General features: G+C 32.2%; 1 protein-coding gene across 2 annotated transcripts in view; it reads right to left on the reverse strand.

Moving 5' to 3' along the window:
• The window catches only part of Spt6 (transcription elongation factor Spt6), a 171550-nt gene that overhangs the window by 120671 nt on the left and 24973 nt on the right, over window positions 1-25906 (reverse strand). For both annotated transcript variants that reach the window (XM_085813573.1, XM_085813572.1), the window contains exons 2-4: window positions 5069-5202; window positions 4342-4461; window positions 1317-1390 (exon numbers count right to left, since the gene is read on the reverse strand). In XM_085813573.1, the coding sequence (XP_085669699.1) occupies window positions 1317-1390; window positions 4342-4461; window positions 5069-5174 (300 nt within the window). In that variant the 5' untranslated portion in view covers window positions 5175-5202. The remainder of the gene's footprint in view (window positions 1-1316; window positions 1391-4341; window positions 4462-5068; window positions 5203-25906) is intronic.

Raw genomic sequence — 25906 nt, forward strand, 5'->3', positions numbered from 1 at the left:
ATTTTTCCAATAAAAAAATTTGACAATTTGTGTACCCAAATCATCAAAATAACTCTACAGTTAAAGAGTTAATACCTCTTGGCGTGCTTTTCTTGTCACTATATCCAATGGCCTAGCATCTGTCTCCAGTAAGTCATCAGTATTTTTTTATTTAGCATAATTACTTAAAGTCATTGAATGTCTAATGCACTTTGAATATTTTATGTGCGTCACAGTTTTAGAATGATTTGTGAAAGCCTTGATTCCTTCCCCACCATACTTCAGCAGAGAGTTACAAAAAACACAATATGCTTGTCCAGCAACATTTATTTTCTTGCACCATGTGCCGATGGTATCCCCATTGCCATCTCTCCGTTCAATCAAATTCCCCCTAAATGCATTCCGGACACCTTCTTCTAATTGTATAATATCACTATTTATATCGAGAAATTTCATAGTGAAATTCTCTTGCGTACATAAATAAAAAAATATTTCAATAAACGAAACGAAAAATTTACACGTGCATCAATAAATGAAACGAAAATTTTACACAGCGGAGAAAAAAAAGTTGAGAAGCGATCAATGACAAATAGCTAATACGGCGAAAAATCCCCCTTCTCTACTTTTTTGCGCCACGCCAGGAGAGATAAGACCTTTGAACCCAGAGTCACGTGATCGCACATCTGGTCCAACGAAGTCTCTCCCTTTTTTTTCTGCCGCGCCTACTTGCCGAAAAGAATCCAGAAGAGAATGTCCGAGAACCGGGGGAATGAGTCATAACTCGCAATAAGGAAAGAACAAAAAAGAAATTTTTTCCCCCTTTTCACGCATTATCACTGCCTTTGGAGAAAGAAAGGAAAAGTTTTCACCACACACACTGACTTTGCGTTTTCTGCTTTCAAAGCAAACAAAATTATCCAGATCAAAATAAATAATTCATTATTACATTATTATTCCTACTTCCTTTTGAACGACGATCCCCGGAGCACAAACACCCCTGTGCATTGCCTTATCTTTATCTATTTTCAAATACATTGTGTAAAAATATTTCATAATAGTAAATTTACTATAATAAGTTAAAGAAATATCAAAACTGCTAAACTTTTGGTGACCCCCTGCTGCAAGTCCCAACCCACAGTTTAAGAAACGATTTTAACAGAAAGATAAAAAAATTAAAAAATAAAAAAAAGGTCTGACTGCAGTATTTTGAATTAAATCTTTTACTTCAAAAAGGGCATTTCAAGGGGAAAACATTAATTATTCATTATTTGGACCAATAGGTATATAACAATATAACATGCAAATGAGCAAAAATTATATAAAATAGTATTTTTTACCCTTCGGACTTTGATACCACAATTTTCTTCAATTAAATCATAATCTTCATCTTCTAATCTATCATCAAAGTCATCTAAAATATATAAATATGTACATAACAACCATATTTGGTATAAGAACAAATTAATCCAATTAGACAATGACTTATATTTATACTTCAATTATACTTATTTTTAAATAGTTTTAATTGCATTCTGTTTGAAGTAAAACAGAAAAATTTTCTCAAAATTATTTAATTCTGAAACACTAATGTTTGATAATTGTAACTTGTTTTGAGATTAATAGTCAGGAAAATAAATTTTTATAGCTCATAATAAAATTTATGCTAGCCTTTGTTAGCCATGTTTGTTCACAAAACTGATGATCAGAACCAAAACTTACCTTAGGACTTCACCTTGTAAATTAAAATTAAATTAAATTTAACTTTGAATTTTGCATGCTGTAAAATTTCACAAGAAGCAGTGGTTGCTCTGTTGCTATACGAGCTATATGTTTTTTATTAACCTGAAGAGCTAAATAAAAAAAAAGTTTATTTTAAACACTCCTTTGAATTCAATGCTACACTTAATTAACTTAAGTCAAAGAGTTGGCAAAAAGTCACTCTGTGCAAAGCCAGAATTTTGCACTGAACTAGTTAGGTTTCGTACACACTTCCCAATTAAAGCCTAGTAATTTTGGCTGAGTGATTAAAGAAGCATAACGTCTGGTATTGTCAGGATAAAAGACAAAATTTATATGATTGAAAAGTGCTAGCAACTTAGATGTCAGTTCTCTATGTCCGCTTGCTGGAAGTAGACATCTACATGTATTGTTTGTTTACATCATAGCAGATTATTTTCTAGATATCTTACCATACACTTAATAAAATTTTTATAGGATGATATTCTCGTATTAAAGCTCATGTTGCTGTTCTGCAACTCGCTAAACAGTCCTTCAATGATCAACACTATAATACAGTAATCATTTCTCATCTTTTATAATTTCATTCAAAAGTGGCTCACTTCTGTAATGAGGAAGCGAAATATGTGTTCTAACTTTCTTCTCTTGCTGCTGCATACAAAAGTGTGTATGACTTCCTGATCAAGCTCCATGAGAAATATTAAATGTTTGAGTCTATGTATTTATCTTCAGACTGTCACTCTAAATACCAATAATATTCCAGTTCGTTTGTAGATGATTAGAAGTTCTCCTCCTCCCTTCCTCTTTTTATTTTGCCTAAAATTTTATAAGAAACCATATATCTTCTATCTTCTCCCCCTAATAATTCCTGCAAAGAATACTTACATGCACTATTTTCAACCGAATGCTCTTCACACACTAGAATAAGGCTATGGCAAGGGGCACTTTTGTATAATCACAACCACCTTAGTTGAAGTGCCGCCGAACTTTTAGAATGTGCCGAAATCTGGCAACCAATGCACGTAACCATTCTTCAAACAACCATGTTCATAACTGCTCTTCACTCAAGCAGTATCATCATTTTTGTATGCGTTCTTTTAGTTGTGTTCCAAGTTCCGACACCTTTTGTACACAAATCCTAGTATTTTTTGCCTTAAGCTCAATATGTGCTTGTGAAATTTGCTAGAAGTGGTGTGAAATTTGCTTATATCACTGCAGAAAAACAGTATTTTGCTGCAAAATTGGTAAAAGGAACATTGATCACATCATTTGGTAGAATACCAGTGCTTAATGGGAAGTTTGTGAAACTCTCTGATAACAATTTAAGGGAAAACAAATCATTGTATACATGGGAAGAACAGCTAAAACAATTACAGAAGAATTTTATGAAAAATTTGTTTTACTTTTAATGTATTAATTTATCTTTGTTTAATAACCAGAAGCAGCAATTACTAGCAGTTACATGAAAAAAATCTATGATGATTTATATTCTACTAGAAATTCACATGGAGCGGAAGTATGAAGCCCCTAAAATTTATCAAACCAGCAAAACTAAATAAGGTTTATGATTAAAAATTAAAACATTATTAGCCATGAAATGAAACAACAATGAATCACTTTCAAAGAAAAGTGGGTTCTTTCTACGTTTATTGTTGTGTATTAGACATGGACAGACTATAACATGGTCAATCAAAGACCACACTGATTGTCTGAGGCACTTTTATACAGAATCACCTAAAATAAACCAAGAGAAAAAGCATTACAGTTTTTCAAGATAATGCTTAACTTCCACTCTAAGAGTTACTCACCAAAAGATATGAAGTTAAAAGGATATGAAGTGTTATTTCTCCTACTATTTCACTATTAAACTTTCATCCTTTAAATTTCTGCAGAATTCCTTCATATGAAAAACATTTGCAAATAAAGAAGAGATCAAATCAACACTAAGTTTACATTTCGTAGAAAAGCATACAACAAATTTTGCTGAGGAATCCAGCCTTTGGCCAGTACATCATAAATAATTTTAGAGCATGATAATGATCATATTTTTGATTACCTATTATTATTAAAATAAAGGAGGTCTGAAGTTATAATATCATCAATTCCTTTTTGAAAGCATTTGTTAATTTTAAACTAAAGACACTACTTTACACACTACTACTATTAACTTTTAATGCTTAGAACTTTTTTAAAGTTTTTCTTTGATCCTATAAATTGTAACTGCAAAATTTGCTTGTGTGCATATACCCATAGTTTGTTAAGTAAAATATATGTCTATTTAAAAAATTATGCTTAAAAATAAAAATGTTTTCTTTACATGACAGTAAAAGACAGGAAGAACTGAATGAGCAAACAGCAAATAGAAAAACAGACAGCTGATAACGATAAGAATAATAAAGGACGATTTAAAATGGAATGATTCACCACAATAATGCAAAGCATAAAAAGCGATTATAAGTTGGGTCAATCTAAACCCTTTATGATATTTATTTGACGTATTAAAAAAATAAAATTCATAAAATGGTACAGAATTTGGATTAAAAAAGATATTTTTCTCAATAAATAAATTTTTCAGAAAAAACCATCTTAAAAGAAAATTGTAAAAAGGTTTAAAAATCTACAAACCATGCCGTTTCTTCTTTTTTCTACTAACTTCTTCATCTGATTCATCTTTATCATCCTCTTCCTCCTCCTCTTCGTCATCATTAATTAAATCTTTCATTTCCTCACGTAACTTTTCTTCATCTATATACATGAAAAGTATCAATCAAATGATGATTAAACAATATGATACATGCGCGTCTCTCTCTCTATATATATATATTAGAAAGAAATTTAATTTAATAAGCAAGTTGGAAGCTAATTTAGTCATTGCAATAACTTATACATAAGTGCATTTATTAAATGGAATTACTATAAAAATATTTTTAACATTTCAAGCCTTCCAAAAACAATAAGCACTGATAAAAACACAAATTGATGAATATGAAAAATGTGATTAAATGTAAGAAAATCATAAATACAAACTTTAACTTCTAACATAAATGCAAATGCTAAAATGGTAAGGTGGATTAAACAAAGTAATAAGGACACACAAAAAATACACTGAGTGGGCAAATAAATATATGAAAGTTTCTGAATAATAAAATTTACCATTGAGTCCTTTATAATGTTCCACATAAGAAAGCATAAGAAATAGAAATAACATTTAAAGTTATTTAAAGAAATGATAGAATATATATAAGGAACAATATAATTTTAAATGAGACAGAACACATAGTTAAATATTATACAAATATTATCCTTTCCTATTTTCATAATTAAGAAAATTTTTAAATAGTGAAAAATTTACCATCTTCTTCCTCTTCCTCATCATCTTCATCATCAGACATTTTACGTTTACGATTAATAATTTCATCTTCCGATTCTTCTGCTTCGCTTTCAAGAAAATCAGCCATATTGAAAAAATTCTATCTGTACAGAGACCTACAAAAAATGTCAATGCATCAATTTTTTACTCATTTATTCCTCTAGTCTATTTCAATTTTTAAGAGCAAAACTGCAGAAATTGTTTTTAAAAAATAACATATATTATCAACTTATACTGTAAGAATACACCTGACACTAAATTGGAGTTATTTCTTGGAAAGCAGAGATTGAGAATCCTTGAAATTTAAGACAGGGGGTTTCAAAAGTTTTTCAGTAATTTCATTCAAATGAAAGTTTTCAAAATGATAAACACTGCAAGCTTCAACTGTATATGCGCACCTTTGGTACAGTAATTCACCAAGATGGTCATTCTAATCTCTCTTTGAATCAGGGAGTTTCAGCAAATTTTATGAAAAAAATTATTTCCAATGAAGATGAAAAATTTTTTTTTTTTTTTGGATGATGCAATACTGGTGATGTGTGGTTGTCAGCATACTTGTGTGAGAGTCTGTAGCTGAGGAAAATCTAGGATACATTTTACACAATCAGGGAGGGGTTCAATTCCACATAAGCCATATTCCTGAAGTTTAGAAAATAGCAGGTATAAATGTTGTAAATGCTCTTGTTCATTGTTAGAAGCTACAAGTAAATCATCAATAATTGTATAAACAAAAGGCAAATCTTTAGTGACTTCATCGATAAACCGTTGAAAGGTTGAGAAATCAATGATCAAACTGCATTCTCAAACTTTCAAACAAACCAAAAGGAGTACATATAGCTGTTTTATGATCATTATCCGGATTTATGGGAACTTGGTGATATGCTTTTACAAGAACAATGTGACTAAACATCTGTTTACCATAGAATTCTGAAGTAAAATCATATATGCAAAGAATATATTTTTCTTCTACAGTCTGAGCATTAAGAGATCGATAGTCACCAACAGGTCTCCATTCAACAAACCCTTTCTTGGACACCATGTGCAAGGGCAATGAATAGGAGGCTTTTGGAAGGTCTCATGTGTCCCAGTTGAATCATGCGCTGAAATTCAGCTTTCGCAATTTTTAAGCGTTCAGGAGCTAACCATCTAGGTTTAGCAGTAACTGGAAGACTTTTAGTATTTATATAATGCCCAGTATTGTGCTTCACAGGTTGATTGGGACCCAGTAATTTAGTAATACCAGGATATTGTAACAATAATTTACCAAATACATTAACAATACAAGAAGATTTTACAGAAAAAATATTACAAGTATTTAATTTGGTAGGTACATTAAAAATTTGGATTTGTTGTTAAACGAATTAGACACTTGTAATGTAAATAAGGAGATAAGGTGAATCTTCGGATTATGGTAACGTGGCGATTTTTTGGCGAAACTTCGGCGACCAACGCTGCTGCAGCAACCTGCTAGTTTTTATTTCATTTTTATTTTTATTTATTTATCTATTTTTTTTTTTTAGACGCCATTTTGTTTTCACGAAGTAAAGGCATTTTTTTTTTACTCAACATTTTTTCCAACAATCTGCTAGCCGAATTACACTTATGCTAGAACTTTTATGGAGCAAAAATGCTTAATTATGACGAAGATTAGGTGCGAAATTGGGAGAAAGTGTAGCATCGCCCACTGCTTGCCGCCTTTTTAAGAATTGCATATGCACGGTATCCATGTACACGTCGACCTATTTTCACTTAAAAAAAAAACATCCCAGAATTGCACAAAAATGGCATTGCGCACACTCTTGACTTTATCCATGTACACATCGACCTATTTTCACTTAAAAAGTCAAAGAAAATTGACAAAAATCCAATTCTTCTTACTCTTATAAAAAGTGCCAAACAAATAAGTGGGCGATTCTGCACTTTAGCAGCGAAATTGTTTCTAAGTGCTTATTAGCTAAAATCCCGATTGGAATTTTCCAGAAAATGTCACATTACATGTCTCATGATTTCTCATTTCTCTGAGACAAAATAATCTGTGATTCGAACTGTGTACTTCTCAGATTATTGCTAAAGTCCTAGCTAGTAATCTTTATCACTTACCAAAATGTCGCCAAACTACCTGTTACCGTATTCCAAAGATTAGCCGGAGATAAATTGAAGTAATATAAAAAACCTGCACCTGTGATTGAGCATGTAACATTACAAATATAAAAAGAGAAAGTAAAACAGCACCTTAAACCAAAGTTAAGAGTTATTGTTTAGCGACCACACACATTAATGGATGAACCATTAGCATCACGAAAAGTTGAGTACTGGTGCCTTCAGTTCAGATTTATTTGCAACAATTAATCAGCCATCACTCACTGAATCTATTAGAAAAAACCTACCTGTCGATTGATCTGTAATGAAAAGGCGACGTGATGTATGAGGATAGGAAAAAAAAAAGGCAGTCCTTTTTACAATTTTCCCTTGTAGGAACACAGAGAAACACACTTTTTTGCACTATCCTTGAATTTTCATTTTAATCCTTGAATCCTAAGCGAGAATCAATATATGATTAATATTCTCAATTCTGAAGTTTATCATATCAGATCTATGATCCTCTAACAAAGAAGATCTTGCTGAAGTTTTACTGTTTCTTAGAAAGTACTAATGTCAGTTTTTCCATCTACTAGTTCTTGTATATTAAAAAAATAAGCTGTACCCATGTTTATATGTTTATATATATATGAAGGAGTTGGAGTTATTAAAATTCCAGGAGCCAGAGTCGGTCATTTTTCCTACCGACTCCACAGTTCTGCTTTATTCATGGTATAACTTGTTAAAAATGAGAATAAAGAAAAAATTATGAATTAAGAGATCTACTACTCTGTAACTGTTGAAAAATTTATATCCAAGAATCAAATGCCACAGTGCTATAACTGCCGATGATACCTCCTCCGACAATCGTTATTTTCAACTTTGATGTGTGAAAAGCTCTCTTCCACACAAAACAATAGACTGTCCACAAAAAGGAAGGACTGAAGAATCCAAGTGCAGTAATTGCCATGGACCCCACATTGCTTCCTATCATGGGTCCCTAAAAATAAGCCCAGCCAAAGCAAAAGTACCTCTGTAAAGCCAGGCATCTCATACACCGATATGGTGAAAAAAGAGGCTGCTACAATAACCTCAAACACAATGCTACTACCCCCGACTCGGCTACTGCTGTACCTGTCAAGTTGGTTAACAATCCTAGTAATAATACAGTAAATTATTTCAAAATTTATCCAGTACTAGTGATATAAATGGTATAAATCAAATTTCTGAATTTTTTACTCAGTTCATCTACATGAACGAATTAAATGAAATATTTGAAAAAGATGGCATGAAAGTTATGAATAATGTATTCAAAAATTATATGCCTAAGCTAAAAGCAGCTAGTGATCCTATTGATAAAATGTATATTTTTCTTGAAATGACAAACAAAATTAACATTAAATTAAAATGAATCAGCCTAATAATGTATGGTTACATAGAATGCAAATCATATTTCTTACACAAGTACAGTCCTGACTTAAGTTTCCATTAGAGGAACATATGCTTGGTCGCATAACAATTCCAGAGTCATTTACTATGTCAAGCACAGATTAGATAGACCTACTGAAGGCAGATATGCACTTGGGGGAAATGCCCAAGGTGGATTGCTTATTCCAGGCAAATGCTCCATTTCCATTATCTCACAACACTTATACGGCTCTCAGGTGTCGAAGCCTTAGCCATCACAATCACTTCAAACACAACTCATCCAATCACTTTTGTCTCCATCTATATATCAAGCAATAAAGCTGTAGTAGATGTGTCTTCTGATTTAGACACAATACTCAACACTAACAATCAAGTTACTTTAGGTGGAAATTTTAACGCACACCACCTCGTGTAGAACTGCAGTTCTATTAATAACTATGGTAGAACAATATACAAACTTGCCCAAACAGCCAATACTTTTATTACAGCTCCAGATAAACTAACACATAGAGCTTCCGCAAGTGAGATTTTTTTGATTTTTTCCTGCTTAAAAATATAAATGCTCTGATTTTTATTGACAGCATAAATTAACTTTCTTCGGATCACAATCCGGTTATGGCAAACATCAGCATGAATAGCGACAATACACCACACTGAGCAGCCCTTATTACTAACTGGGCAGAATATGCCAAAGCTCTAGACACATCCAGTACACTTTCCTGAACATACATACAAGATATGAGTTTGATGATTTGACTAAAGAATTTACAAATGAATTACACTCTGCACACACCAAAAATAGCAAACAAGCTGCAGAAAGAAAAAAATATTAAAAATCCTGCAATAAGAGAACTTATTTTAAAAAATCTGATGTTCACACTCTGGCTTCCTTGTACAGAATCTTAAATTATATGCATATTTTCCTGCATTTCATTTAAACTTATTTCCTGGAATTTCATTGGAGATATATTTCTCTTTCACTTCTGCTCTCACTTCGCGACAAGGCAAAAATACATTAAAAAAACTCAAAATATTTATACTAAAAACTGAAAGCTACAGAAAAATATAAAACACCAAATACAGTAAAAACAATTAAAAACAATTTTTTTACGGATAAAATTACACTTTCTATGCAAAAACAAGCAGTTTGGCCAGCGGGCAAGATGGATTTTCCGGTGCACAAAACTGAAAGTTTACTTTTTGGTCTCACTCAGTAAAAAGACACTGAAAGCGTAGAAACTGACTTAATTTGTTGTGGATGCTATGCTGAGTCAATATATGAGATAATTTAATAATTTAAATGCTAATTCTAGAATGGATTAAGCATAATTTAATTCGCAATAATAAAAGACAATGTTATTTTGTTGTTGTGAAGCTTAGTTTCTCTAGATTGGCAACAAATCCAGTATTCTGCTAAGTTTCAAATGTAAACAAATATGGCTGCTGTGGTTAAAAAAAAAAAATTAGGCTTAGCCACACTTAAACAACTTTTAAATTGTTGCTAATTTTATAACTATAACATGCAGGATAACTAAAGGCCTAAAAACCTTAACTGGAAGATTAGAACAATGTACTATAATAAAATCATTTTAGAGCAAAAAATATACAATTTATAAACATATAAGAATAAAGAAAATGAGCTGAGTAATAGAGTGGATATACATATATATATATATTGGTGTGGCAGATTGCAACCAAAAAGGGAGGTGCACATCTACATGCTATAGCAGTCCCACATACAAAATTTAAATGTTCTGAGGCTATTCATTTTTGAGTTATGCGAGATATGTATGTAAAGATGCCATGAAAATTCTGAATCCATTTTAAACCAGTTTTATAATCCATTTGGGGAAAAAAGATTCCTTTATTCTGTCCTTACATACAGATGCCACGCAAAAACATTGTTAAATTGCTTTCGATAATGGTCAAAATGGATATTTTTGTCGAAATATGGTACGCGGAATTTTTCTTGATTACAATACTTCCTTTACTTCGTATAAGGGAGTAAAAAGAAACTATGCTAGGAAAACTTGGCAAATATCATATTGTCCACAGGGCAAAAGAATCATGAACAGACTCAGGCATGCAGTGAGGACCCTTATCAAAGAACAAGCACAATTGGACTGTACCAGATACCTGGAATCACTTTCAGAAGATGAAAGTTCTGTCTGGAATGCTTTTTTAAAGTATAACAGACTCAAAACAAACATTCTGTCCCTTAACGGCCCTACTGTAATCGCCTACACCGAAATTGAGTAATCTGAGTCTCCAGCAGATCACTATGCATCTCAATTTTGCACTCACAACATATCCCACCCTCAAGCAGAACATACTGTGTCACTACTCATTACACAATTCTTCTCAAGAACAAACACAAACAACATTCCTGTTGTCATGCCCTCAGAAGTGATTAGATACATTGAAAAGAGAAGAAAATCAAAAACGTCCGGGGGTAGATCAAGTCAGTAACAAGATGATCAAGAAATATAAGTGCGAAGATGATTTGCCTGTTCACTAACATTATCAACCTTATGATTGAGCTCCAAAATTTCCCAACCAACTGGAAGATTGCTATCATTACTCCGATTCTAAAGCCCAGAAAGAACTCTGCTGACCTGGTTGCTAATCGTCTCATTAGCTTACTTTCCACGCTCGGCAAAATTCCTGAAGCAGTTATTTTCCATCATGTCAACGGCTTCATAGATGACAACAAAATCCTTATTCCTCAACTGCAAAGATTCCAAAAGAAACACTCCACGGCCTACCAACTATACAGGGTGACAGAATTTATTGCACAAGGTCTTCACGAAACTACTGGAACACTCTTCCGTGATATATTGAAAGCCTTTGATTGTGTGTGGTTGCAGAGGCTTACGAACAAATTAATCACTCTGGGGTTCCCAGATTACATCCTTTATTTCTATCTATATGATAGACACTTCATTGTTCACTATAATAATACATACTCTACATGTCGAAAAATCCTTCAGGGCATTCGAAAAGATTCACTCCTTGGTCCTATCCTCTTTTCACTTTATGCAAACTATATCCTGCATTTACCTAACATTACACTAGCCATGTATGCAGATGATATTGCGATCCTGACACAAAATGCATCTCTCAGTTGCACAGTCAGCTAAAAAAATTTTCAATAAGATTAATCTTACTAACAACAAACCTATCCCACTCATGGACTATGATATTACAGATGCTCTTAATAGAAAATGGTTTGGTGCAGTTTTGCTGCACCTTAGGCAATATTTTTAATACTCACTGAACACTATTCTAATTACAACTGAATTTATTTGTCTTTTCTTTAATTTTACACATTTTTGGCCAGCTCATTAAAAATTACTTCATTCCTTTATTAGCTCTCACATCCAATGCCTGTTTTGCTTGTTATTACAATTATTTTTCCAGCCTTCCTGACTAATAGCTACACCAACTTACTTTTGTTTTTCATGATTTTCTCTAGGTGTCTTACATGATATTGAATTTTCTTGTTCTCTCCTATTTGTTACACCATCCACTAAATGCTTATCGATTCTCACCTTCTCATCATAAGAAATGTCATTTTTGCTCAACCAACTGTACAATCTTCTATGTGATTTTATCATGTCCAGCTGTATAATATTGTGTATGTCAAAAAACTCCATGGAAAATATAATAAATTTTGTTTCTTGTATAAATAACATTTATTACCTAAACTTATGATTAAATGCATTATTAATTAAAATTACTAATTAATTATTCTCCATATATTAATCTTCAAACTGGTAAATTATTCTGTGAAGAGTACAATTTTATCTGGACTTGCATTTTAGCTCCTTTTGCCTACCATCTTTGACCTATTTCTTTTTACAAGTGTGACACTTATTGATCTATGTTGTGCATTTCATTTTCTAAATATCTAATACAAATTTCTTATGAATACTCACTGCTTAAAAATCAGTTCCAACTTCTTGATGCAACACTTTGAGAGAATTCAAAACTTGTGTGATTCCCATTCGGGATTTTCTCCCTTTGATTCTACCATTAACTGTCACTTTTGCCCTTCATTTAAATGATGCCTGTGAGCCATAATTAATAAATATTGATCATTCTTGGAAACCACATTAACTCTAAACGAAACTACACACCTGCAATCAAACTTGCATCCATTCAGCAACATGTTACCAGTCACCTAATAGCATATTTCCTGTACTAGAAATCTAGTTTTGCAAGTAGTTCACATAAACAATTTGACCATTATATATTAATTGAAAACTTTAATTAATAAGTGTATTATTCAGATTATCCTTTAATTCTGAAAAGCAGTGTACAAATTATCATTTTCCAAAATCGTGGTTAATAAGTGAATGGTTTATTTCATAAAAAAAATATTGGTGATCATTGACCTATTACTTGCAGAGTTAATTTACAGTTTTTAATGTGTAAAAATATATTAGTTTATTAGATACTTGTGTTTTATCCTGTGGGCCATGAAACTACTGACAAGCAGCACAATTTAGTGCCAATTATAGGTGAGCGAGGCATAACAACACACTCGAAACAGCTGCACTTTTGTTTGATGTAAACAAAGTTAATTCTCAATAAATAAACTGTTCTTTTTAAGAATAAGGGTTTAAATTAACTATTATCCCCCCCAAAAAAAAGATTATTAAAATTTAAGACCTGCCTCCTACAGAACTGTAGATTATTATCATAAGTTATGCAATCCTACTATCAAAATAAAGTATGTGTACATGAAGTGATCAGCTGAATATGGCTGACAAAATTCAAAAAAATAGTAGAAATCCATTATAGCATTTAATGAAGTGCAAAAGCAAAGCTAGTTGAATATTAATTTTAGGATTAGTTTCTTCAGTATACCATAGGAGGTATTGCTGATGACTTTGGCAGGATGCTCATCTTTTATGGCTGGATTATAACTAGCATTCACATTCGGCAGGCTAATACAGTCAAAAGTCTTTAATCCGGGCTCGTCGGGACTTCGGCGATTCCGGATTATAGATCATCAGTTTAAATCTGGTAAGATGGCATGCAGAAATTATAAAATTAAAAATATGAAACCGTAATTTATGAAATAAAGAGCAATTATGATCTAAAGGGTATCAAAATTTACATAAAAAAACCTTAATATTTATTTCTTTACTTTATTAAACATTTCTATCAACGTGCGCATGCGTAAAACATACATTACGCATAGTCCAATTTAGAAAATTGCAACCAGAAAACTATTTGATTTGTATTCGGGATATTTATAATGACGAAAAAATTTTACTTAAATCACATCGAAGACGGAGTACATCGAGATGAAATACAGTCAAAAGTCGTTAATTCGGACACCCATAATACGGAATGATCTATAATCCGGACATCAAAGCTACAAACATTCTGCGCATGTGTCACGTCGACGCATGCGCATAGGTGTTTACGCGTGCACGTAAGACCTTTACGGCTGCGAATATGCATGTGCGCATGCGCATAATACGTTTACGCATGCGCGTTTAATGTATAACGGACGGTATAAGCTAAAATTATCTAATTATCTATTTCAGTTAATGTTGCAGACTGCGTTGTTCCTTAATCTTTGAATTGGATCCGGCTTATTATTTTTTGCAGACTGTTACAGCAATTTTATAAAAGTAAGCTTGAACTTTCGATTATATCAAATAGAATTTCCGATATATATTTACTAATATGTAAAGGATCTACAAAGCAAAAGTATGTTTCGAAGTCCATTAAACAGAAAGTGGAATTGCTGCAAAAAATGGATAAAGGCATATCCTTTGATTATCTAATCATTCCGAAATATGTTTATCAATTTCGCGCTGCTCTGCGGGGGGAGGAGGGGGGACGCAGCACGCAATGAATTGGAGGTTGATCTGTCAGCACTATCCTTATCTTCAGGGAAGATATTTTTTTTTTATTTGGCTTATAATTCCTTACTAAATGTAGTATTTCATCTCGATGTACTCCGTCTTTGATATGATTTATATCAAGTTCCTCATCATTATAATTCACTTCCGATAGTGAATAAACTGACACAGAGGTTATTGAAAACGAAAAAATTTCGGTTGACAAATTAGTCGGTATTCTCGACACAGCAATTATAGGACTTGAACAGCGGAACTTTGTAACTGAACAAGAAATTATGTCTGTTTAATAGAATTAAAGAGAAAGTATTATCATATGAAACGAAGCAACTTAAACAACTTACATTGAAAGAAATGTTTAATAAAGTAAACAAATAAATATTAAGCTTTTTCTTTTTGTAAATTTTGATACCCATTAGATCATAATTATTCTTTATTTCATAAATTATGGTTTCATATTTTTAATTTTATAATTTCTGCATGCCATCTTACCAGATTTAAACTGATGATCTATAATCCGGAGTCGCCGAAGTCCCGACGAGTCCAGTTAAACGACTTTTGACTGTACTACATTTTGTAAGGAATTATAAGTCGAATAAAATAAAAACTTCTGCCCTGAAGATGAGGATTGTGCTGACAGATCAACTTCCAGTTCATTATGCGCCGCAACGTTGCCCCCCCCCCTGCAGAGCAGCGTGAAATTGATAAACAGGTTTCGGAATGGTTAGAGAAACAAATCACCTCTCTGTCACTTTTTCATGCCTTTATCCATTTTTTGCAGCAATTCCACTTTTTGTTTGATGGACATTGAAACATGCTTTCGCTTTGTATATCCTTTGGCAGCTCCAGAATTGGAAATTCTTTTTTGACATTATTGAAAGTTCAGGGTTAGTTTTACAAAATTGCTCTAACAGTATGCAAAAAATAATAAGCCGGATCCAATTAGAAGATTAAGAAACAACGCAATCTGCAACATTAACTGAAATAGATCATTTTAGCTTAGCTTATACCGTCCGTTATGCATCAAACGCGCATGCGTTAACGTACTATGCACATGCATAAAGGTATTATGCGCATGCGTAGACGCATAATGCGTTTACGCATGCGCAGAAAGTTTGTAGCTTTGAGGTCCGGATTATGTACGTCCGGATTAAAGACTTTTGACTGTACTTATGTACTGTTTATTATTAGTATTCTTGTCTGTTAGTTTGTTGCAGTTAAAATTTACGTTAGCTATCCCGAGCAGTATTGTTTAAATAGAGTTCCCAGAAGATTGTGCTGTAATATAACTTATTAATTTTACATTTGCAATAGTGCTAGTATTATGAGAAAAACATGTATAAACCATGTACATAACCACATCCTTTAATTGAAAACATTACCTTCTGATTACCTGCACTCAAGATTCTGTGAATTAAAGAAAACTATTTATTTGGCTATCTGTATGGCATTATAAGTATTGCACTATTCATAAATAATGACAAAAAGCTTTCTAATAGAAATAGGAATTTTAAGAGAATAAACAAAAATCTAAATGGCTGATATCTGCATTCCTACAGTCATGAAAATAATGGGTAAATATAAAGCAATTAAATTACATCTGACGAAATTCAAATAGCATTTTTCATGTCTCAAAAGCATGACTTGGGATATGTATCAGATTTATATATAACATTGTTCTAATAAAGGTATTTTGACACAAAATTGGACTTTTTCTGAAATAACATGCCAATTTTTGTTTCCATATTTCGATTCTATGACTCAAATTATGCCTAAATATTAAATTTTGTAAAATTTGGTGCGAAATTAATGGAGAAATGAAAAAAATTTTCTTAACGAATTTTTTCATCTTGCACCAAGAATAATTCACGGGGCGAAATTCATAATTTATGGCAACTTACTTATTTTCTTGTTTTTTCATTGATGCACAAGCAGAAAAAAGGTCAATCATTCATTCTTTCAACTAATTTTAACAAAGTGCTTGAGCTGTATTTTCCTTATTATAGCTTATAATAAGTACACCAAATTTCAAAACATGCCAGTTTGTAAACTCATGTATATCTTAGAAAATTTTGAATAAAAAAACTCTAATTTTTTTGCAAGCATGCCTAGAAATACATCTAATTTAAGACGGTATAAAAAATTTTATAGTTTATAATACAAAAATGTTTTCAAAAAATTTATAAAAGTAATTTTTAAATACAAATTTTAAAAGTAAATCATAAAAAATGTGCAAATTAAATTTGGATTAAGCCTAAATTTTGAATTTTGGAAGAAGGAATCGAGTAAGTTAAATAAAAAAATGAGATATTAATAAATGCATGTCAAATTCAATTAACATTGAGGGGCTGAATTTTTCAGAGCTAATTCTTTAAACACTTCACAGTTTGGCATATTTTGAGTAGTAGAATCGAAATATGCAAAAAAATTGGCGTGTAATTTCAGATATATATATTAGAATGTCAAAATATATATATTAGAACAATAATATATATAAATCTAATAAATATCCTGCATTTTGCTTTCGAGACGTGAAAAAAAGCAAGTTGAATTTCGTCAATCGGCCCAGTAGAACAGGACATATAGAACTGTCCCTCTTTTTATTTTTTTCACGCAATGTACATGTGCGATACACATATGCGTGGGTTGACTATTTTCATGTACATGCACGAAAATATGATAAAAACAGCATTTTGAGCCAAATGCTGTAACCATGAGATAATCAGTAAGTATTCTGAATAGCTTTTAAGGTTAATTATCAGCCCTCTGTATTATTCCTATCATCATAGTCTGTTATTCGTCTCGGTACTATTTTGTTTTGAGGATCGTAAAAAAATTGCAGCGAAAATGTATGCGCAAAAACACCAAATCTAGCAAACGCGCCCATTTAACAGCGCGTCAAATCTAGCGTATGCGCAGATTTCAGATTGTGTAAGTTTATTTAGTTCTATATTTCTTAACTCTTTTGCATCAAGAGAGGGCAAAATCTCAATTCCCCAAACATCGAAAACGCCCATATCTAAGAATTTCTTCTGGAACGCTTTTCCTTCCCCCACGACAAGTTGAATACTACAGCGCTAACAATAGCCTTACTTAAGTAAAGCAAGAACTTCTTTCTTCGACGCTTTGACACTGTGTGAAGTTTCCCCTTGGGACGGGATTGCAACGTCGGGCATCAAAAGCTAAACACTGACAGTAAACAAAGGAAAGAGAAGGTGATAAGAACTACTTTTAGTAGCTTCAAAAGAATGATTGACATGTCATTTAACAACACCTGAATGCAATGAGTAATGCAGTAACGTGATGGGGGAAAGCACTGGGTAGGAAGTTATTCAGGCGTTTTCGGGCGTCCAGCCGATGTCTGAACGTTCAAGCGCTTGGGGCGACTTCGATGCCAAAGAGTTAAGACGCCATTGAAATACTAGTTTAATTTTTAAATCCTTTTTTGATATCCCATGGATTTAACAATTTGGGAATTGCCCATGAAGAAAAGTCTGCAATAGAATTTTGGGTAAAGTGCAGAATCTCCCACTGCTTGATGCATTTTTAAGAATTGCACATACTCGGTATCCATGTACACATCGACCTATTTTCACTTAAAAAAACATCCCAGAATTGCACAAAAATGGCACTGCGCACACCCTTGACTTTATCTATGTACACAACGACCTATTTTCACTTAAAAAGTAAAAGAAAATTGAGAAAAATCCAATTGTTTTACCCTTGTAAAAAGCGGCAAACAAATAAGTGGGCAATTCTGCACTTTACCGAGAATATTTTCATAGAAAAGGCATCATTCATTACAGAAAATTATGTTTGAACAACCAACAAGATAAAAATATGCTTTAGCGATAACTCGGTAGCGAAACAGCAATGCAGGCATCCATTCAGTTATGTTTAGCAATTTTTATATAAATTATAATAATGATCTGAAATAGTTATTTACTCTTATGCTTCCATTCAGTCATGTTTAGCCTTTTTTATATAAATTATAATAATAAAAAAGTATTATATGAAATTAACTTTCATCTGAATTAAAACATCAAAGTTATTTACCATAATACTTCCCTTCTTGTGTTAAGGTTGTTGCAATTATTTTTGGCAACACTGGTATCGACAACAGTCTGGCGAATTTTTACGGCCCTCAAAATCGAATAGTACCCTTCTATCAAATGTTAAACGCTTTTTTTAGTGTTTATTATTTTGTGTTCATAACAAACATTGTGTCTATTTAAAGTACATTCTTTTTTGTATGGCTTTATAGTAATATTTCTAATAGATACTTTTTATTGCAGAATGATGAATTCCACTGCATCTCTCTTTAGTACTGATTACTGAGTTGATTGATCAAATTCAATCAACATTGAGTAGCTGAATTTTTGAGAGCTAATTTTTTAAAAACTTCTTGTGTGATTTTTGAAAAACTTCACAGTTTGGCATAATTTGAGTCGTAAAATCGAAATATGGAAAAAAATTGGCATGTCATTTCAGAAAAAGTCCTATTTTTTTTAAAAATACCTATATTAGAAAAATACTATATATAACTCTAATAAATTTCCCAAGTCATGCTTTCGAGACGTCGTTTTGAATTTCGTCAATCGGCCCCATTGAACGGGACATATAGAACTGCCCCTCTTTTTTTTTTTTCCCCCACACACAGTATATAGCTGGTACGCATATGCGTGGGTTGACTATTTTCATTTTTCAAAATGATGTTTTTGGCACGAAAATATGCTAAAAACAGCATTTTGGGCCACATGCTGTAACCATGAGATAATCAGTAAGTATTCTGAAGAACTTTTAAGGTAATTTATCAGCCCTCTGTAGTATTCCATCATCATAGTCTGTTATTTGTCTCAAATGTTAAACACTTTTCTTAGTTTTTATTATTTTGTGTTCATAACAAACATTGTGTCCATTTAAGGTACATGCTTTTTTGTATGCTTTATAGTAATATTTCTAATAGATAGTTTTATAGTAATATTTATAATAGATACTTTTTGTTGCAGAATGATGAATTCCACAGCATCTCTCTTTACTCCTGATTACAGACATCTTACTGGATTGCTAAAACATTTGAATGCTGTTGAACTAAAGGTCATTTTGAATAATGATGAAAAATCAGAATCAATGGTTCATGATTTAAAACAGGTTATCTTTATTTTTGTATCCTTATTGAAAGATTATTTTTTAAAAATTGAGTATTAATGCTGAAATTTATTTCAAACTGTACTGATATTTATTTTATGTTATAGGTAAAGGACATAGAATCAGAAAAAGAAATGCTGTTGGCTAGCAATTAAAGCATATCTGATTATAATATGTAAAAGAAGCCAATTATTGAGAAACATCGTAACCAGTTAGAAGAGACTCGTAAAATAGCTTTGGAGTTAAGAGATAGCTTATTACAGAAAAAGAAAAAATAGGTGCTTATCATGTTATCAAATTATGGAAATAATTTAAATATTTATTCTCTAAGTATGTATAGAGTACAAAGTCTAAGATCCGGACTCATTATAACTTCGATGATTCTGAATTTGAAATTTTTTCCAAATATTAATTAGATCATCAGTTTAAATCTAGTAAGATGGTGTGTAGTCATCATAAAATTAAAATATGTATTTGTGGTTTATAAAGTAATGAAGCATTAATGATTTTTAACAAATCTAAATTTACACACACACACAAAAAAAAAAAAAAAAAAAAATCTGAAATGTTTCAGATTTTAAATTACGTCCAAAGGGGCGTTTTTTAACATTTTGTGTGTTACCTTTCTTTATTAAATATCATGTTCCTCGCACTTAAACCATAAGATCCAGTGCAACAGCAATATCGCAAAATAGTTTTAAAATGAGCATATCTTTAGAATTTCCGATACAAAGACTCACGCGCTGGAGATAAAAATGTTTTTTCTGCACAACGTTGCCATTGCTCGCTTTGAAATCCTTGAGTTTGTTAATCAAAAATTCGTCAAAGTTTTAAAAAATAGGAAATCGATCATAAAACAAATTTCAAATTTTAAATTTGGTCTTCCACATGCTCATATTCGTTGGAGGATTACGTTATTCAAAATTCGATGACTCCATGTACCGTTGTTTTATCACAATACGAGAAATATACATACATTTATGCAGATTTTTCATTATTTAATTTCTTCAAATATAATGCAGGACTCTTAACATTTTGTGGCAACAGTTTGAAAAGTGAACCGACATTTATGAGTCCGACGCAAAATGCCAAAACGAAACTAATAGTCCTTCGGGATTCAAATCCCTTTGGACTAAAAAAAAAAAAAGAAAGAAGGCTCATTTTTTTTATTAGTTTTATAAGCCTTTTTTTTTTTTTCCCCCAATGTAGGTTGTTTAATTTGCTACATTTTTTGTGTTAATACTTTCTGTGCAATTCTATATATATAACATAATTTCTTGTTCTTTCACAAAGTTCCATTTAAGTCTAGGAACTGCCCCATCAAGAACTCCTACTAAATTGTCAAATTCAAGAACTCCTACTAAATTGTCAATTGAAATGTTTTTATTCCCAACAGCCCCTTTGTCATTTTCTTCACTGTTTATTGGTAACAATATTTTCAGGATTTAGAACCATACTACATACTTTGCCGTCTGTTAGGCAGAGGCGTAGCTAGGATTTTCAGCACCTGGAGACAACTGAAAATTTTGTACCCCTTACGGAGTACCAAGAATAGAAAGCATTTCATTCTAAAATTTTGTAACATCAATTTTGCACCCCCTGGATGATGTGCCCAGGGACAGATGTCCCACCCTAGCTATGCCACTACTGTTAGGTGTTTGATGATTTGGCATTGTCATCAGAATAAAAAACTTCTGTTATATCATCTTATTTATTACCACTTTTCCACACTTCTTTACAAATTTTATTAAGTAAAAAATTTTGCTTTTTGTTTGTGATATTTGAATGCTTTCGAAATCATGGCTATCATCATAAAGCTTAGCTACTGTTCGCTATCTACATTTTATTGTTCATGTACCATGAGATTTTCAACTAAATACATGTTGCTTCACTGAGTTTTATCTTTCTTCTCTCACATGCTAATGACTATTTCCAACACATGATTAAGGCTTATCGAAGTCCTAAATAAATACTTAAGGCTTATTCAGGGCCAGTGCTAGACATTTTGCAGTCTCTGTAGGTCTGAAATTTTGTTGCCAAGTTCTTCTCTCAATTCTAAAAAGGTAAAAATATATTTACTGGTGCCCCTTGGTGAAAATTTGAGATTTTTGGCGGTACGTGGATATTGAGCTTGTGCAATTCTTTGACTTGCTATTTTTGCTTTGTGTAGCGGCGATTTTTGCACTAAAAATCACTGCTACACAAAGCCAAAATAACAATTCAAAGAATTGCACAAACTCTGTATCCATGTACACATCGACTCTCCCTTAAGAAAAAATCGAGAATTGAACAAACTTGGCATTGCGCACTCCCTTTGTCCATGTACACATCGATCTATTTTCACTTAAAAAGTGAAAGGAGCAGCCAACAAAAAATATATAATCTTAATAAACTACATTTTAACTCAAACAATGAAATAACATAAAAAAGGGAATTCATCTTAGCACTACACACAGGAAATATCCACTTACCTTATTTAGAAATTTTCCTGACTTCAGTCAAAATTCCTTCACACCATCCAAAAACTTTCTAAAATTATCTGAACTAGAATCTGTATACTGGCAACGGCACATAAATTCACAAAATAAAAGTAAAAAAAATCCTCTGTAGCAACAATTGACCGTACTCATTTCCGACGTTCAAACATACACATTTCCTTCCTATAAACTGAAACCCTAATAATGGCCAGCTAAGTGAACATTCATTTTACACACCATGCAAGTAATGATCTTTTCTCCTTTCTTTCCAAATTGTACAGAAACTTCAAATTAATCTTACCACATTCAGTCATTTTACTAGAATAATGCAATCGATTTTGTCATATAAGGGTTTTCCATAACATTCAACTACTCAGGTTACCATAAATAAAACAACTTCGCGATAATACAAGGGGTATTCTTCTCTGTACTCTAACTAAACTGATTTTTTGGCATATCTTTTAATATGTATACAATATCCATTTTATGCATGCATATACCACACACGTTTAGTGTAGCTGAATAGTAACCACAGACTGTAAAAATGCAAATATCAGTCATACAGATTTTTAAATTGTTTCCTAAAATTTTTTACTTCTTACACAATACTCCTTTGGGTACAACTCTGATATACGCCCTAATTTCACCAAATGTGGTGATATGTATTCTGCGCTTTTTTTTTTTGGCACAACTGCGTGTTGTATAGCAATCCTGTTGACGTTCAAAAATCTTTCGCTGGAGCTCGTTGGTTCGCGTCATGCTCTGTGCCTGAGAAGATAGGGGGGAAAATATAAAATGGTGGAAGTTGTTGAATTGAAGTTCGGCAAAAGGAAATATCATATTGGCCATCCTGTTGAGGGGCAGTGGGTATTTGGAGGTGTGGAAAGAGGGTCTGGGAGATTATTTTTAGTGGCTGTGCATGATAGAACTAGGGATTTCTGATTTTATTTATTTGTAAAATATAGTATGACTTTTCTGGATAGTGTGTCTGGCTGTCATATAAATACGATAGTGATTATGTGGCGGCAGGTTAAAGGCAGTATGAAATTTGTATTTCTGCTGTTCGAAAAAGCATTGGCTGATCTTTGGAATATGGTAACTGGTAGTTTGGTGACATTTTGGAGGCGATAAAGGTTACTACCTAGGACTTTGGTAATAATGTGAGAAGTACTTAATTCCGATTACGCATTATTTTGTGCGAGGGAAATGAGAGATCCTGAGATATGTCATGTGACATTAATGGACGAATTACAGTTCTTTAATGGAAAAGGGGGGAAATTTGGAAAACTGTAGTACTACAGTCAAAAGTCGTTAATCTGGACTCGTCGGGACTTCGGCGATTCCGGATTACAGATCATCAGTTTAAATCTGGTAAGATGGCATGCAGAAATTACAAAATTAAAAATATGAAACTGTAATTTATGAAATAAAGAACAATTATGAACTAAAGGGTATCAAAATTTACAAAAAGAAAAAGCTTAATATTTATTTGTTTACTTTATTAAACATTTCTTTCAATGTAAGTTGCTTCGTTTCATGTGATAATACTTTCTCTTTAATTCTATTAAACAGACATAATTTCTTGTTTAGTTACAAAGTTCCGCTGTTCAAGTCCTATAATTGCTGTGTTGAGAATACCGACTAATTTGTCAATCGAAATGTTTTCGTTTTCAATAACCTCTGGGTCACTTTCTTCACTATCGGAAGTGAATTATAATGACGAGGAACTTGATTTAAATCATATCAAAGACGGAGTACATCCAGATGAAATACTAGACTTCGTAAGGAATTATAAGCCAAATAAAATAAAAACATCTGCTCTGAAGATAAGGATAGTGTTGACAGATCAACTTCCAATCCGCGGGCCGCGTGAAATTGATAAACAGATTTCGGATTTCAAAACATACTTTCGCTTTGTAGATACAAATTACATATTATTAAATATATATCGGAAATTCTATTTGACATAATCGAAAGTTCAAGCTTACTTTCATGAAATTGCTCTAACAGTCTGCAAAAAATAATAAGCCGGATCCAATTCGAAGATTAAGGAACAACGCAATCTGCAACATTAACTGAATTTTTAGCTTAGCCTATCCCGTCCGTCACACATTAAACGCGCATGCGCACAAACATATTCGCAGACGTAAAGGTCTTACGCGCACTATTAAACGCCTGTGCGCATGCGTGAACGCGACGCATGCGCAGAGAGTTTGTAGCTTTGAGGTCCGGATTGTAGATCATTCCGGATTATGGGTGTCCGAATTAACGACTTTTGACTGTATATTATTTTGTATTAAGCTTCATTGTGTGTTGTGTGAAATAGCGGAAGTGTGCGTGCCACGTAATGAAGATTCTGAAGATTAGGTAAGTTAGTATTTTTAATCATTTGAGGATATTATTTTTATGCATTGTTCTAAATGTAAGGAGTAAGTAAATTAATATGATATTATTGGAAAATTGTTATTAGCAAGGATTTAGTTTAAAGTAATTAGGATTGTAATCTAATTTTTATTAATTTAATGTATGTGCTTATTTATATTTTAAGTAGTGTTTTTAATTTAATTATATTTTAATTTAATGATCGTGATTTTGTGAGTTATATGTTTGTAGTGTTTTGGAATACGTTTGAGTAGAATACGTTGAGTATTTTCATGCATTTTCGTGAAATTTTTCTAAAAGCAGTGTACATGGATATAGTGAAGAATGTGCGCAATGCCATTTTTGTGCAATTCTGGGATGTTTTTTTAAGTAAAAATAAGTCGACATGTACATGGTTTAGTGATATTTTAATTAAATGATAGTTATTTTGTGAATTTTATGTTTGTAGGAATTTGGTATACGTTTCAGTTGAAGTAAACCTGTATGGAAATAATTTAAATATTTGACACTAAGTATTTGTAACCATTTGTAATGTTTGCGGTACGAATTCGTTGGTGACCTTTATAATATAATATATAATTTAGAGGTAAAAGTTTTTGGATATTTTATTTATTTTATATGTGGAAATGTTCATCCTTGGAAAGGGTATATACTTTTTCGCGATCAGGTAATTTCATATATATGCTTTTTACCGAGTTTAAAGATTCACAGAATTTTTTTGCATTTTCGTGCAAATTTTTGTAATTTATGAGAAAATAGTGTAGATGGATAAAGTTAAGAGTGTGTGCAATGCCATTTTTGTGCAATTCTGGGATTTTTTTTTTTAAGTAAAAATAAGTCGACGTGTAAATGGTTTATGTGTATGTGCTATTCTGAAAAACACGCAAGGAGTTTGCGATTGTGCACTTTTTCCCAATTTTGCAGTTAATATTTGTCATGATTAAGCAGTTTTGTTACATAAAATTTCTAGCATAAGTGTAATTCGGCTAGTAGATTGTTGGAAAAAGTGTTCAGTAAATAAAAAGAAAAGAAACGTCTTTACTTCGTGAAGACAAAATGGCGGTGAAAATAAAAAAAATAGAGGGTTGCTGTAGCAGAGTTGGTCGCCAAATTTTCGGCAAAAAATCGCCAAGTTACCATAATCCAAAGATCAACCAAAGCATTAATTCATGGTAAGTGCATTTTATTCTTGTTCTTATTTTGTAGAATGTTATGTTCATTGTTTTTTTAGCATGAATTTCTGTCGTTATTGTTGTTTTTTTGAATTTTTGAAATTTATTTTAGTTTATTTTGTTGATTAGTGCACAGTGTCTAGATTGTGCAATTCGTAGATGTTTTTTAAAGTTGAAACAGAATGCTGTGTATATGGTATTCTTCGAAATTTATTGTTAATTTATTAAAGTGAGGTGTGCGTAGTTCGTAGATTC

Source organism: Stegodyphus dumicola, chromosome 3 (assembly GCF_044657685.1).
Source record: "Stegodyphus dumicola isolate Sdum_Otavi_A_Nest chromosome 3, ASM4465768v1".
Classification (NCBI taxonomy): Eukaryota; Metazoa; Arthropoda; class Arachnida; order Araneae; family Eresidae; genus Stegodyphus; species Stegodyphus dumicola.